Here is a 17,083-nt window from a genome sequence, read left to right as displayed (position 1 = left end):
AACTGTTTCAACCCACGTTCTATTACATTTCTTAAAACTCGTATCGAGTCAAATTGTACTATTAATAACGGATGGATTATATTATTTAATTTTTTGATTGAATTTGGCATGAAAGTGTAAAGTATGAGTTAAATATTGGCTTTAATTTAAGCATAAAATTTTATTCATAGTGTTTGTTCCCTGGTTGGTTTTGATATTGATTGGGATTGTGATTTTTATTCAAAGTTTTTAAATACCGGCCGTAAGTGTTCCACCTTCACTATTTATTTATTTATTTTTGTCTAAATCCTAAGTAATTACTACTTCCTCCTCCTCTTCTAGGTAGAGCATTTCTGTTTTAATATGAAATTTTATTTAATGTTATTTTAAAAGTTAAGTTGAAAAAATAAAGTAAGAGAGATGGAAAAAATAGAGAGAGTGACGTTTCTATTTTTAAAAATATGTTAATTAGAATGTACATTCCAAAATGAAAGTGGTTCACTTGGAGTGGGACATGAATAGTTATTAAATTAGAATATGAAAGAGTATGATTTCCAAATCCTTCTGGTTTTATCAACAATTAAATTTTTTGAGTGAATTTTAAAATTAGTCCATAGTGCATTTTATTTTTACCACTCAAGGGACCTGAATTAGAAAAAAATATCCCCACAAAATATATGAAAAATGGAAAATATCAAAATAAATCATTATTTTCCAATAAACTTAAATGGACAAAGGAAAAATTGCGTTATAATTTTATAAATACATTAAATATTCGCCGAAGCCGGAGCCTTCATTTCAAACATTATAACCTTTCAGTTTCCAATTTAGCCCCAATTCCCAGCTCTTCCCTTTCTTCTTCTTCTCAGTGTGATTCAGTCCATTAATGGAGCTTAATTTCTTCCAATATTTACCATCAGAAATCACCAGCAACATCCTCTCACGCCTGCCCATCCGAAGCCTCGCAGTCAGCAAGTCCGTCTGCAAACCATGGCTCAATCTAATCGATTCCGACTATTTCCACAAATCTGAAATCAAAACCCCACCCGCCCTAATCCTCTTGACAGAGAAGACGATGGATTCAACTTGGTGCGCGGTTTTCGAAATTGAAGACGAAGATGAGAAGAGCCATGATTTTCACCACATTCCGCTCATGGATTTGGAAATCCCTCACGGGAACAGAGGAATAATGGGAGGTATCACTGCTAATGGATTGCTTCTTCTCTACCCAGGTATTCCTGTTTACATATGCAATCCGATCACTCGTGAATATACGGATCTCGGTTGCCCTGCGGACTGCATCCCAGGTCATGTGTTAAATTTTGGATTCGGTGTGAGCAAAATAAGTGGGCAATATAAGGTCGTCTGCATCAATAAAAACACCTACGCTCATTATGTATACACCCTCGGAACAGGAACATGGAGGCGTGTTGAAGCCGGCGCTGCTTCTGGTTTCGTATTTCATGATCAAAGCATTGAATGTAATGGCAACATTCATTGGAGGGTATTTGATTTGTGTGGTGACATGTGGATTTGTGGTTTTGATGTTGAAACGGAAAGTTTTAGGATCTTCTCCATTCCTCCCGTGGGAGATGGATATCGAGATTGGTATTTGTGTGTTTTAAGGGACTGCCTCTGTTATTGTTACCCACACGAAAATGAAATTGTCATTTGGATGATGAAGGAATACCAAGTCGAAGATTCTTGGACCATAGAGTACAAGTTGAGTACTATGTTTGATATTAACTTTAATTTGGATCATTTGTATGTTCATCTGATTAAACATTTTAAAGATGGTGATATTTTGATGATGCTGGACGAATATGATCTCATCTACTACTCCAACAAGACAAGAACACTTCAACAAGTCGGTATGTTTAGGGATGGATCGGCGGGTCTCATTAGACCCCTGATTTTCACTCCTAGCCTTATCTCACTCAAGAATTTTGGATTTGAGAATGTGATCTCGTTTTAGTTCATAATATTTGTCTACATTTGTGTTCTGTTCAGGTTCTAATGTTTGTCTGTTGTGTAGTGCTCGGAATCTAAGGATTGTTTGTCATGTAATGTTTAGGTTCTAAGGTTTCTTTGTCGTGTAGTGTTCGTGTTTGGTCTTATCATGTCGATCCCGACATACACACTATATGTTAGGCCTAGCTAGCATATATATTTTGGATGTTGTCTATAATATTGCTCTATGTAAGGCTACATTTGTGTTTTGTCGTTATCCAGTCGTAATCGTGTAGAAGGTTTCTTTATCGTGTGGTCTATGTGTTCTGGTATACTAGGCACACATGGTATGTCAAGCTCAGCATGTGTATATTTGTGGGTTGTTGCCTATGATTTTATTCTAGTTGTTGCCTATAATCTCATTCTAGTTCATAATATTAATCTACATTTTACTTTGGAGTCGAACCAACACATATCAAATCACATTATTATTGCGTTTGTTCGTGTTTGTGTTGAAGGATTTCTTATCGTGTTGTGTTTGGGTTCTACTTTTTTTTGTTGTGTTGTTATCCTGTCGGTCTAGTACATATATTGTGGGTTATTGTCTATTAATAGAAATGGGCGTACGTAAGAATATAATTAGAAACATAACTTTGCTATAACAAGTTCAAGTTTTGGCATTTCACACGTACCTAGTGGTTAAAAAACCAGACTAAACTGTCATGTTGTTTGGTCCTAAATTCTTATTCACAAAATATTGACTGCACTGCCCCTTCTAATTTGTCTCTATGGCCGAGGATGATATTGTGAAACCTATCGATGTGTTGAGCAAAGATAATGATTTTGGTGCCAGATTTGATGAGATTGTGAACTCTATCGATGTGTTCAAAGATTGGCAGCATCTTGATGTTGTGAGGGGAACGAATTGATGGTTCTGAATTAATAGTAGTGATATACGAAACAGTAACACAACACATTTTTCATCAAATAAAAATTTCGTCGGTATGATCGTAAAAGACATTCAATTCTTCATATAATGCTGGCCACCAAAATATAACTAAATATTGGTAAAGTAATTAATCATCGCTGCAGAAGTCGCAAGCACAACGCACAGGTCGTTTTTGTTGATGTGGATTGTGGAGACAAAGTGAGCCGATTTTAGTACCTCGCAGACATAGATAGTCAGAGAAATAGCCATGACTTACGTGCGTAATCGAATTAAAGAACAAAAATAAATTAAATAACACCGGCTTATAATTTTTACAATAAACTATATGATTACCCAAAAATAATTGGTTCCTAGCATTGAGTTGTTGATTATCCCAAAAATATAACTGTAGAAGTTGATGTAATGATAATGCATTGGCTTAATGATTATACCAAAAACATAACTCCTACAATGGAAGAAATGTCATTACAATGGCGAAAATGTCTGCTTAAAAATCGTTACTACATTCTGGCATTTAAGAATTAAAAAAAATGTCTGCTTAAGAATGAAATTGATAGACCTTCGATGGTCTATCGCCGGAAATCAAGAGCACATGAAAGTAGTTTGTGAACAGAAAAGATAAAACCCTAGTTGAGGTGCTAGGGTGCGTTTTCACGCCAAGAAGAATGAGAATAAATTTATGTTTATTTCTCATTGATTTAATTATTAATGGGATTCTAGTATTTATAGAATCCACAACCCTAGACGATTCGACCTTCCTAGTTCGTCTCGGGAAAGAGCCGACAAGAAAACCCGAGGATATCCTAACCTAAACCCAACGATATCTTGCAAGGCAAGATATCAAAAAGATTACAAAATATCACGTGAATTAAATAAGCAAGAATAAGTCTTAACTATAGAAATAATAATAAACTAAAGTTGTGCAAAGATATGCATGGATATCTTCACTTCTTTGGGGTCTCGTCCACGTAGCACGTTGGATGGCAGTGAGTCCCTATCAACTCCCTCACCGATAAAAATCGCCTTGTCCTCAAGGCGAAGGTTTGGGAAGTGGTGCCTCAGCCATTGGACTTGTGGAAGTTCAATAACAAAGATCGAGAGCAGGAGAGTTGCAACAAATGTCGCCAACCGTTTTAGCCATTGATTTGGGTCGAGAAAGAGTAACTGGAGAAGAACCCCGGCATTGCGTTTCGTGTCCTTTAGGCGATCACTCATGCACAGGTTGTCACTTATATTAATCATTTTCAGCCTAAAGTACAAAGTATGCCCAGCCTCGTCAACCTCGTTGAGATCAAACTCTTCAAATACTCTTGTGGCTTCCCGAACCACCTCATATAAGTTTGTTACATCAGAGACATCACAATGAGACCCGTTCACACCAGGCTCAACAATACTAGGCTCCTTCATCGTTCCCTGAGAATAACTCTTCATGTCACCAAACATGGCTCTCATGATTTCAAACTTTCTGTCATATTCCTTAAACAAATGCATCCCCTTCTTCGCGATCGAATGACACCTCCTGTGACCCGAAAGAATCCTCAAAGAGGCAAGTCGTTTGCTGTCCACATGCATTTATGGTCCTCACAAGAACCGCATGTTTGGGATCAGAAGTCTTACTGAATTTAGCCGCATTGACACCGAGTTTGTATTTATTGTTGCTCCGATCACCACCGTTGAATTCTTCCAAATTGATTTGATCTTTGCAGATGTTAAGGGATGTGTGATATCCTCATTTGTATTGAATCCAAAAGGGATCTGTGCGACTCCATTAACTCCAATCGCAGAGAGTCGAGAGAGCAACATCTCCATCCGAGATTGATTTGCAACGATCTGGAAACAAATAGGTATGGCTCGGCGAGGGCGTGTCTCGCGTGGCGGTATAGTGCGGGTATCACCACATAGATCAAGGTGGCCCGCTTCACTCTCGGAGCCCCCTCGGGTATATCGTTCCCCTCCATGCCCATTATTCCCATCCTCTAATACCCCAACAAGGGCGTTCCACTCGACATAGAAAATTCCTCCAAAATAAGTGACCACGAAACCAATGTGAAGAGACAACATTTTTTGTATTCGATCAGCTGACTCTAAACGAACCTGGTCGTTACCTGCAGCCCCAATAATATCTAGAGCAAGTCGTCTGGCCATTACTCTATCATTTGGAACACCCAAAGCAAACAACAGCAGGCGATAAGGGACGACCCTGACATAGTAGGAGGCGATGAGGAACTGTTCTCCAGCTATCAAAGGCTCAACCTTTGGAAAGAATGCAATATATCCGCCTATTTGTTTCCGATCAGTGAACTTCTTGTCAGAAAATTTGACAACAAACGAACCTCCTTGAACGAAGATGTGAACTCGCTGGTCATCACCCATCAATTCGTGGAAACTGAAATTATGAAGATAATCATGCGCTGCCAGAAGAGGTCCATATCCCCAGAGACTATTCTCCACCACCGGAGTCAGCTGGAGGAACGGTGAAATCAGTAATGTGTGAATTCGCTCACTTAATTCTCCAACAACTAACATACCCTTTTCCACTTCAAGCATAGTACTGGAAGACTGTCTCAAACTCGAGCTAAGGCTTCCGCCCGAGTGTGTCACTTCTTTGCGCGGAGGGATCGAGCGGGCATCAGAAGCAAGTGTTTGTTCCTGCCTGAACACGTCTTCACTTCCAACACCAAGCAAAGTGTTTGGCTCTTGGCAAGACTTCCTACCATCACTAAATAATGGCTTCGGACCTGCTGCATATTTTAGATCTTTAATACAATAAGCAGATTCAATGGAAAGGGAAGCATCATCACCATCACTTGTGTCATCGAAGCAAGCAAATTTTTGCTTCTCAAGTAGACGAGGATTATTACTGTCCCCTGCAGTTATTGGAGCTCGCTGCACAATGCCGACTGAAGTTCGGCACTTGAAATTATCATGATACGCTCCGGATTCTATTGAACCATCTCCACTGTCATTCATCTCCTTCAGTTTGTAGCCGGAGCAAGGCTTCCTTTTATGAAGAATCTTAGCATTCTCCTCAGTAATCTGACCATCAAGCAGCACCTTACAAACTCCTTCCACCGGCTGGTTAGCTCGAACAGTGTTGGCGGTGCAAGACACTACTGGAGACGGAGCTTCTGACCACGTGAGCAGATCCAAAGGGGAATTGTGAGGCTTCCGAACAGGACCAACATTGTCTGCATATGGATCGGGTTCAAATCGCTGCTTGACTGCCAATAGAAAATCATCCCAGCCTTTCCTAGCATTATTATCCGTCCAGTTTGACATCCAATCTGACGCCGGGTGATCAAACAAGTACCGTATAAGATAGAGGCGATCATCCAACGGTGTGTAGTGGTAATTTTAGTACTCTTGGATCTTACGGATCCAATCCTCGACATTCTCTCCGTTGAAACGTGGTGGTTCGAGGCGGAGGCGTGGAAGGGCATAGGGCTTGAAACCCAGCGGTGCCTGCGTGACTGATGGTGGAAACGACCAACACTGCAGAGGTGCTGTGACTGGCTGCTGGTCCGGCGGCCGGGTATGCCACAGCGGATGTGGAGGTGAGTGCTCGTCAAGGCTTTCCGGAGCCTCCTTGGTCAGTGTATGATGTCCGAACTTGGCTAGAAATTCCCTGTGGGAAGCACCCAGACAGCGTAAGTCCATGAGCATCTCACTGATTTGTTGTGATTCCATAGTTTGTCGAGAATCTTTTGACAGTGGTTTGCGATGGGGGTTGAGTAGATCAATGAAAGCGCCAATTTGATAGACCTTCGATGGTCTATCGCCGGAAATCAAGAGCACACGAAAGTAATTTGTGAACAGAAAAGATAAACCCCTAGTTGAGGTGCTAGGGTGCGTTTTCACGCCAAGAAGAATGAGAATAAATTTATGTTTATTTCTCAATGATTTAATTATCCATGGGATTCTAGTATTTATAGAATCCACAACCCTAGACGGTTCGACCTTCCCAGTTCGTCTCGGAAAAGAGCCGACAAGAAAACCCGAGGATATCCTAACCTAAACCCAACGATATCTTGCAAGGCGGGATATCAAAAAGATTACAAAATATCACGTGAATTAAATAAGCAAGAATAAGTCTTAACTATAGAAATAATAATAAAATAAAGTTGTGCAAAGATATGCATGGATATCTTCACTTCTTTGGGGTCTTGTCCACGTAGCACGTTGGATGACAGTGGTGTGCCGTCGTAACGTTTGAGTCCCAATCAGAATACAAAATTAATTAGTTTTAAATAGTAAAAATTAAAACATATACTACATCCGTTCAAAAAAAAAGTAGACTAATTTTACTACTCCCCCCGTCCCATAGAAATTGGTCATATTTCCTTTTGCGTCCGTCTCATACAAATAGTCACATATACATTTATGGCAACATTTTTCTCCTTTTGTACTTTTTCATTTATGGGCCCACCACCCACTACACAGTTTCAACTATTTTTTCTCCTTCTCTCTTACTTTACCAATTTCACATTAAAACACGTGTCAACCCCAAATGGCAAATATTATAAGACGGAGGGAGTATTTTGGAATGTCTACCAAAATTAAACCAATTCTAAATGTAGAAAGTTTCAAACAAATACTGACCTTACACATCATTCCAAAATATGGACTCCACAATTCCCTTCATCTCTCCTACTTTACATATTAAAACTAGTGTCATTTACACCTTTGTCTATTTTTTGAAACGGATGTAGTAACAAAATTAGCTTTGAATGCTTTGTAAATCCTGACTCGATCAGCAAATTTGTAAATGCTTTGGATAAATGAATTTTGAGTATTCAATCCAAACAAACTCTTTATGAGATGCAGTTGGCATTTTTGCCTCTGTGTATGACCTTTCTAAAAGGATTAGGCATCAAACATGATAAGTACAAAGGTATTCAACATTGTAGCTAAAATGGAAAGTATAAATATATCCTAAGGAAGATGTATTCAAAACGTATTCATTCAATGATGAGATTACAGCGAGAACACAAAATATATACTACAAAGAGAAGTATCTAGAAAGACTTAATCAACCTTACAAATTTTGTAACTGAAAGATGATTAAATCCCATAGGTGTAACTGAAAGTAACACTTCATGCCGAGCTCTCTTCAAGTTCTCTTATGGTCACTTCCTTGTTTCATATCTTGGTGTCAAGTGGCTCACCAACAGATTCGTTAACACGCCCCCTCAATTCTAGCGCCGACCTCGAAATTACTCCCAATTTATTTTGCAGCCGCGCAAAGAATTGTCCACCCAATGGCTTAGTAAGAATGTCCGCCACTTGATCAATTGTCGGCACATGTCTAAGCTCAAGTTCTTTTCCTATAACCTTGTCCCTCACAAAGTGAACGTCGAGCTTGATATGCTTTGTTCTCGCATGCAACACTGGGTTCGAAGCTAGTGCGATGGCACTTAAATTATCAACCCAGATAACCGCTGAATGTCTCGGCTTGATCTTCAGTTCCGTGAGCAATGAGTTCATCCATGAAACCTCTGAAGCTGCGTGGGCTAAGCTCCTGTACTCTGCCTCCGTGCTGGAACGTGAGACAACCAATTGCTTCTTTAGGATGATACTAGGAAATAGGGTCCACAGAATCTCGATAGTAGTTCCATATTTTCCCATCTGTTAAGAGCCAATTAGGATTGAGTCTCACTGCGTGCGAGGAAAGCTACACCGATGACTCCCTATCCAACAGCTAACTCGATGGCACTTTAGTTGCCACAAATAAATTTCTATCTCCGAATCGTTGCTACCCCATCACAGTACACCAAGATATCAGGTTCCCTCCAAAGTAAGTACAATATCCAATAGTCGATCTCATGTCGTCAACATCAGCTGCCCAATCCGAATCAGAGAAAGCTGTAATCCATCCATCAGTTCTCTTAATGTGTATACCATAGACAGTAGTACCCGCGATATATCTCGGAATCCGCTTCACAGCTTTCCAATGCGAGTCTAAAGGTGATGCCATATACTAACTTACCTTATTCACAGCAAAGCTGATGTCTGGCCTGGTTATGGCTGCAATTGTAGCGCACCAACTGTGCTTCTATACAATTTACCATCAATGGTGGGAGCTCCAACGTTTTTGCTCAACTCACAACTTGAGACCATAGGTGTTGGACATCCTTTAGCATCTTCCATCTTGACTTTCTTTAAAAGATCTTTGATGTATGTGGCTTGATTCAAATGTAGGCCCTGGAAAGTTCTCGCAACTTCAACTCCTAAGAAATGACTGACCTCCCCAAGATCTTTTAAAGAAAAATGATGGCTAAGCTGATCAATAACCAATCGGAGAGAAGAAGGAACATTCCCATTAATAAGCATATCATCGACATATATCAATATGTAGACTACCTCGGTGTCATTGCAGCAGAAGAAGAGGGATGCATCTACTTTAGACTGTGTGAAGCCAAGAGAGAGAAGAACATAGTGCACAGTATAAAACCAAGCCCGAGAGGCCTGCTTAAGACCATAGATAGCCTTATTCAATTTGCACACCAACGGGGGAGAACCTTGTTCGAAACCCACAGGCTGACGCATATAGATGTCTTCCTTTAAGTCCCCATGAAGAAACGCATTGTTAACATCAAGGTGTGTAATTGACCAACCTCGAGACAGAACAATGCTAAGAATCAACCAAATGGTGGTTGGTTTCACAACGGGACTAAACATTTCATTAAAATCAAAACCTGGTTGTTGGGAAAATCCTTGGGCGACAAGACGAGCTTTGTACCTTGCTATACAACCATCGATGTGCTTTTTAATCTTGAATATCCATGTGCAACCAATGAGGTTTTTACCCGGAGGCAAAACAGTAAGCACCCAAGTCTTATTCTTGAGAAGAGCAAGAAACTCTTCAAGCATCGCTTGCTTCCAAACAGGTATGGGGAGAGCAGCTAGAACAGATGAAGGAAGAGAGACAGGGAGAATAGCAGCATAAGCTTTGGGTTTAAAAATGCCGGCCTTTGAACGAGTGAGCATGTGGTGTGTACGAGTGGTGGCTGGTTGGGAAGTATTTTGTAAAGGTGCAGGGGCATTTTCTGAATGTGCAGGGGTTGTTTTTGAAGTATTTTGTGAAGGTGCAGGGGCATTTTCTGAATGTGCAGGGGCTGTTTCTGAAGTATTTTCTGAAGACGAAGAGGTATTTTCTGAAAGTGTAGGGGTTGTTTCTGAAGGTGCAGATACAGGAGGAGAAGATTGTGAAATAAGTGGTGAGGATATTTGTAGAGGAGAGAAAGTATGAGCAGGATGTGTGTTTGAAGATGACTTTGCAAGAGGGAAAGATTGTGTGGGAGGAGAAGGTGAAGTCCAAGTAAGAGGATTAGGCTGATTTATGACAGGGGAAGAAGACATTGTTTTTTTACCGAAAAGGAAAAACAGCTTCATCAAACAAGATATCTCTAGTGATGATAACTTTACGACTAGGAAGGAGGGCTTTGTAACCTTTATGAAATGGACTATAACCGAGAAAAGTAGCAGCTGCTGATCTTTCTTGAAGCTTATGCTTATTATAAGGATGGAGGAAAGGATAACACAAACACCCAAAGACCTTGAGACTATGGTAGTTTGGTTTAGAGTTGAACAATTTTTCAAAAGGAGAAACATGATGGATTATCCTTGATGGCACAAGATTGATCAAGTAAGTAGCAGTCACAAAAGCATCATCCCAAAATCGATGAGGTAGACATGCTTGATTCAAAAGAGACAAACCCATTTCAACAATATGTCGATGTTTCCTCTCGGCTAGACCATTTTGTTGAGGGGTATACAGGCAAGATAAAGTATGGAGAATGCCTGAATCTTTGAGAAAGCTCGTCAATCCCTGATACTCCCCTCACCAATCTGACTGTACCCTCTTAATGGAGCAAGAGAATTGAGTTTCAACAAAACTTTAAAGTGCTTAAAAGCAAAATATAGATCACTCTTATGTTTGAGGAGATAGATCCAAGTGAACCTACTATACTCGTCAATGAAAGAGACATAGTAATGATAACCATTTCTTGAAGTGATTGGAGAAGGTCCCCACAAATCACTATGTATAACTTGTAGAGGAGCAGTCAAAACAGAATCAGAAGGAGAATATGGCAATCTATGAGACTTTGAAACACAACAAGAATGACAAAGATCAGCTTTATTCATTGATTGAAATGGAATATTACAGCTTTTCAGAGATAACTTAACGGCATCTAAACTAGAGTGACCAAGCCTTTGATGCCACAAGGCTAGGCTAGAAGATTTGGACACAAGATGAGACTGCATAGAGACCGAGCAAACACGAGGTGAACTGCATGTTTTATTGGAGGGATGAGGATTGAGCTTCTCTTTATTGGAATTATTGGCTGTATTTGCAGGAGGAGAGGGAATGAAGAACTGATAAAGACCCTGTTCAAGTGTGCCCTTGAGAACGACCTCCTTGGTGACCTGATTTTTGACAAAGCATAGAGTAGGGTGGAATTCAAAAAACACATTATTGTCTTTCGCTAATTGAGAAACACTCATAAGATTTTTTCTAATAGCAGGCACATGGAGCAGATGGAGAAGAGATTTTGAAGAACATGAAGCATTAGGCAAGATATGAGATTGTCCTATGTGTGCTATTTTAACCCCCAAGCCATTACCAAGGTGTAGTTGTTTACCTCCATTGTATTATTAAGATCATTTGTGACATGGTTGGTAGCTCCAGAATCCGGATACCACGGTGTGACAGTACTTCCATCGAAGTTGTAATCAGATGGAGAAGCTACAGATAGTGCAGGCTGAAAGGAAGGACCCCATGCCTGAGCAACATTAGCTGAAGGGTTGCCCTGTTGTGGCCGATGCATCTGATTCTGAGGCGGAGCTGGAGCAAAGTTATGCTCAAAGCGGTGCCAACATCTAGCCGCTCCGTGGCCAGGCTTTTGACAGAGTTGACAAATTACTTTATTCCAAAAATTTCTGCCTCCACGACCACCTCGTCCAGATCTCATACCCCCTCGGCCATCATATCTTGCAACATATCCCCCTTGAGATTGTTGACTGAAACCTTCTCTTTTCGGTTGAGATTGAAAAGCTATATCTAAAGAGGGCTGAGACCGTTCAACTCACCGCAGACTGCTTTGCTGCCTCGAGTCGAGTTTCAAAGCTCAGTAAGAGGGCTGCCACATCTGGCACCGTCCAGGCAAAGTCATCTCTGGATGTGACCATGACTGTCACCGAGTCATACTCTGGCCCCAATCCTGCAAGAATGTGCAGCGTCAGTCACCCGACAACCAGTAGAGCCCAATAAATCACAACAGGTTTTCATTTTGCTCAAATACTCTGTCATTGATTGTGCATCTTTCATTGTCTGGATTTGCAGCCTATATTGCATCATTTTGGCTTTTGATTGGCTTGCAAAGTGGACCTCCAGTGCCTTCCATATGTCCTTTGTTGAAGTTAAACCAACGATCAGCACCATAGTGCTTTCCGGCAATGTGGACTGGATCCATCCCGCAAGACGTCGGTCTTGGCGATGCCAAGCCAAAAAATCTGGATTGACCTTCATCTGTTCTGATCCCGCAACAGCCACCATTTTTGGTGGAATTTCTTGATCTCCAGTAAGATAGGACTCAAGTCCACATCCTTCAATTGTCGCAACGATTTGTTGCCTCCAAATAAGAAAATTTCCTTCGGTGAGCTTCACCGAGGTTCCATGGCTCTGCGGCAAAATGATACATCTATTTGTGCGGGAATAATTAGGTTGCTGGAAGTAGCATTTGAATCCTCTGATTCTGCCATAATATCAAACTAAAGAATAGAGAAAAAAAAAAATAGGGGAACGAGACACAGAGTCAGGATCAAGATCCTGCTCTGATACCATAAAAGGAATAGGCATCAAACATGATAAGTACAAAGGTATTCAACATTGTAGCTAAAACTGGAAAGTATAAATATATCCTGAGGAAGATGTATTCAAAATGTATTCATTCAATGATGAGATTACAGTGAGAACACAAAATATATACTACAAAGAGAAGTATCTAGAAAGACTTAATCAACCTTACAAATTCTGTAACTGAAAGATGATTAAATCCCATAGGTGTAACTGAAAGTAACACTTCATGCTGAGCTCTCTTCAAGTTCTCTTATGGTCACTTACTTGTTGCACGATTTTTGAACTTAAAGACGAAGCCAATCTGTAGAGCCATGATCTTCACTACATTCCGCTCAAAGATTTCGATATCCCTCGCGCATGCTCAGAATCAACGGAAGGTATCACTGCTAATGGATTGCTTCTTCTGTATTAACGGATTTTATTCTAAAATTCCTCTTTACATATACAATCTGATCACTCGTCAATATATCGAGCTCTGCTACCCTGACAACCAAACCTTGTTTCAAGAGTTAAAATTTGGATTTGGTGTGAGCAAAATAAGTGAACAATATAAGGTGGTTGGTATCCATCTGGCTGCTGGATCCTCCTTTCATCATGTATACACCCTCGGAACAGGAACATGGAGGCGCCTTCCAGCTGGCGCTGCTTTTGGTTTCACATTCTTTTCCGATGGATATATTCTATTTAATGGCAACCTCCATTGGACAGCTTTTAATTCGTTTCGGAACATATGGATTCGTGGTTTTAACCTTGAGCCACACGGTTATATCATAGTATCTTTTGACGTTGAAACAAAATGTTTTAGCACATTCTCTGTGCCTCTTGTGCATGTGGTATTTGGTGAGGGTGGTGTGTCTATGTTATTCTTACATGACTTGTGACAAAGCATTTATCATATGTATGATGAAGGAATACCAAGTCGATGAGTCTTGGACCATTGAGTACAAGATAAGTACTACTGGTTTTGATTTTTATTTTGATCGTATTCCAATTAAAATTTTCAATGATGGCAACATGCTGATGTTGTCGAATGAAAATCGGTTCATGGCAAGATTGCATAGGCTCATGTACTACTCCAACAAGACAAGAACTATACAACAAGTCAGAATGTTTAAGGATGCAGTTGCGGGTTACTTTACTGCCTTGATTTTAACACCTAGCTTTTTGTCACTCCAGAATTTTGGATTGAAGAATGTGATCTCATTTTTGTTCTTAATATATAGTCTACATTTGTGTGTTTGTGCTAATACATGTTTGTGTATAAGGTTCGTTTGTCGTGTAGTTTTTGGGTTCTAAGGTATCATAGACATCTAGATGTAGTGTTTGGTTTTTCACTTATTCTATCGATCCGATGTCCATACACTAGTATATGTAGTTTGGGATGTTGTCTATAATATCATTATAGTTCATAAGCCTAATCTAAATGAACATAAAGAAATGAAGAAACGAAGAGAGAAAAATGATGGAACTAATGAAGGTTCTAAATTGATAATTTCCTCATAAAGGCTATGAAAAGATGATTTCAGATACCTGCTGCTTTCCTGTAAGGTTGAATTTTGAATAGGGTGCCTAAATTCAAAAGAAATAGAAAATTCAAGAGCTATTTCTCCAGTATCCAAAATTAAATACTTTATTGTTCTTGAATTTCTTTTGCCTATGTTAGATGGTACATAGAAGATTGAATTTGCTATTTGTTGTTTACAGTTCGGTTTTGGCCTTATCGTGTCGACCCGACATACACTACATGTGGGGCCTGGGTACTATATATATTTTTGGATGTTGTATGTAATATTGTTGTCGCTATTGCACCTATAATATCTCTTGCGATTTTGCAATAATGCAAATCAATTAGCCCCATATTGTACCCTGAATGGAATTTTGTTAATTACCTCTGATATGGAGAGCCTTTCATGAGCTTTTGTCAGAGGTTGAATCAGATTTCGACGTCCTTGGTCAAGATTGTGCAGTTTGCAACCAGAAAGTATGTTGAGATTCTGTTTATTGGTTGCTGTCCGATTTGGTCTTATTATTTGTCCAGACACACTGTTTGCAGGCCTAGGCTTAGCTAATATATATGTTTTGCGATGTTGTCTATATTCTCGTTCTAGTTCATAATGTTAGTCTACGTTTATGTTTATCCCTATCTGTTTTTGTTTGTTTCGAATGTTTATTGTGTCAAGCCAACACACACGATATTTTAGGCTTAGCTAGTGTATATATTAATGTGGGCTGTTCATTATTATCTCGTTCTAGTCTGTAGTGTTAATATACATTTCGTGTTATCCGGTCGTGTCAACAAAAATGTAAATCACTTTGTTATCGTGTTCATTTTCGTGCTAAGACATTTTTTATCTTGTCATCTACGCGTTTGTTATGAAGGGAAGGCTCTTTAACACAAAATTAGAGGGAAGAGAGAAAAACAGAAGATATAAACTTCAATGGAAACTTAAAGATGAACAATCCTCCGAAGAAGCCTAATATTGTTTTAAGAGATGTCAAGCTCTTCTAATTAGGAAATGTTTATAGGAAGCAACTCTAACCTAGGAAAGTAAATTAATTAATTACTAAACCCTCAAACTACTGCCTGTGCTATTCTCACTACACATTGGGCAGTAAATTATCATCGGTATGTTTAAGGATGCAGTCGTGGGTTTCCTTACGGCCCTGATTTCACTCCTTAGAATTGGTAAACTATTCATTGCTATGGTGTTTTTTCTTAATATATCTTTATTAGTATAAACCATTCATTGCTATGGTGTTTGCATATGTACAAGATGCGGTTGTGTTGAGGGTCCGTTTCATACACAGAATTAAAATTGAAATTCGATGGAACTGAATTGGAAGTAACTGAATTAGAATTCAATTCCAAATCTTTTGTTTGGCAAAATGAAATAATTGACATGGAATTGTATTTGAAAAATTGTGAGCGCACACATTACACACTCGCTAAAAACACATTGTTGTAGCTGAAGAAGCCCTATTTCTTACTCCCTCCGTCCGCGAATAGGAGTCCCGGTTGAGTTGGGTGCGGGTTTTAAGAAAAGTTTGAGTGTAATAATTAAAGTGTGTGATAGTGGAATGTGGGACCCATTTATATTATTATTTGCTTTATTCTTTGGAATAATGAGATCTAACATTAAGAGAGTGAGAAATTGCAATCAAGGTGGATTAAAATTAATTGCAGCTTCTAAATTAAGGGAATAGTGGGGTCATTTTTTATACTCTCAAGATAAATGGTCTAACCGGAACTCCTAATGGCGGACGGATGAAAATGGCCAACCGGGACTCCTATTCGCGGACGGAGGAAGTACTATTTAGTTCTCCAAAATGTACGCCGCTGCTTCTTAACTATACGCATTCTGAAATCATTAATGGAGCGGAATTTCTTCACAAATAAATCACCACCAACATCCTCTCACGGATCCCTATCCGAAGCATTGCGTCAAGCAAGTGCGTTTGCAAATCATGGCTCAATCCGACGATTTCGAATTCAAAACCCCAACCCCCTAGCTCTCTTGCAGCAGATGAACTCAACATGTGTGAATGTGTGTGTGTGCAGGGTGTGTGCAAGAATGTGTGCACTGTGTGTGTGAATGTGTGTGGACTGTGGAGTGTGTGTGTGAATGTGGTTGTAAGTGCACTGTGTGTGAATATGTGTGTGAATGTGTGCAGTCTGTGTCATGAGAATGTGTGTAGTGTGTGTGAATGTGTCTGTGTGTGTGAGAGAGAGTAAATGTGTGCAATTTGTGTGTGTGAATGTGGTTGTAAGAATGTGTGCACTGTGTGAATATGTGCACTGTGTTTTTAAGAATGTGTGTAGTGTGTGTGTAATTTAATAAATATTTGGAATTCCACAACTTTTGATATGGAATTCAAATTGTGGAATTGAAGGATTTGGAAATGTACTGGATTTGGAATTGAAGGCTCCAATTCTAATTCCACACCTTCAGTTCCATGTACCAAACGCAACCTTAGTGTTGAGACATGTCACATGTTCATGTCTAATGTTTCATTGTCTTTAAGCTTCGGGTTTAGCCTTATCGTGACGACCCGGTACACACGATACAATGAGCCTAGCTAGTATATATACTGTGGGATGTTGTCTATAATCTCGTTCTGGTTTATAATGTTAGTCTACATCTGTGTTTTATCACTAGTTTAAGCATTTGAGCAGTGACTATTATGCGATACCTGATGATGTTGGATCATTTCTTGTTGAGCAGCAGTAGGGGTGCATCCGATCCGCAGCTGTATACTGTGCTTTGTGGCTGAGCATATATGGGGAATTCAACTTAAAAGGGAAAAAATATTCATGAGACAATTCGGAGAGAGCATATATATTGTCA

The 17,083-nt window shown here is 39.6% G+C and overlaps 1 protein-coding gene across 1 annotated transcript; it reads left to right on the top strand.

The window, feature by feature from the left end:
- The first annotated feature begins 773 nt into the window (after positions 1-773).
- On the top strand, positions 774-2,237 carry LOC125204781 (F-box protein At3g07870-like). The gene has a single exon (XM_089060565.1). The coding sequence runs from the start codon at positions 866-868 to the stop codon at positions 1,952-1,954; it is 1,089 nt and encodes a 362-aa protein (XP_088916691.1). The 5' UTR covers positions 774-865; the 3' UTR covers positions 1,955-2,237.
- The last annotated feature ends 14,846 nt before the right edge of the window (positions 2,238-17,083 follow it).

This window comes from Salvia hispanica, chromosome 6 (genome assembly GCF_029641045.1).
Source record: "Salvia hispanica isolate PSC_SH4W2 chromosome 6, Shi_PSC_v1, whole genome shotgun sequence".
Classification (NCBI taxonomy): domain Eukaryota; kingdom Viridiplantae; phylum Streptophyta; class Magnoliopsida; order Lamiales; family Lamiaceae; genus Salvia; species Salvia hispanica.
The sequence above is the reverse complement of the archived record's forward strand: the minus strand, read 5'-3'. Positions and strand labels throughout refer to the sequence as shown.

What these genes read in the sequence shown, in the direction of transcription:
- LOC125204781 (XM_089060565.1), top strand. Translation starts at nt 866, where the DNA reads ATGGAGCTTAATTTCTTCCAATATTTACCATCAGAAATCACCAGCAAC.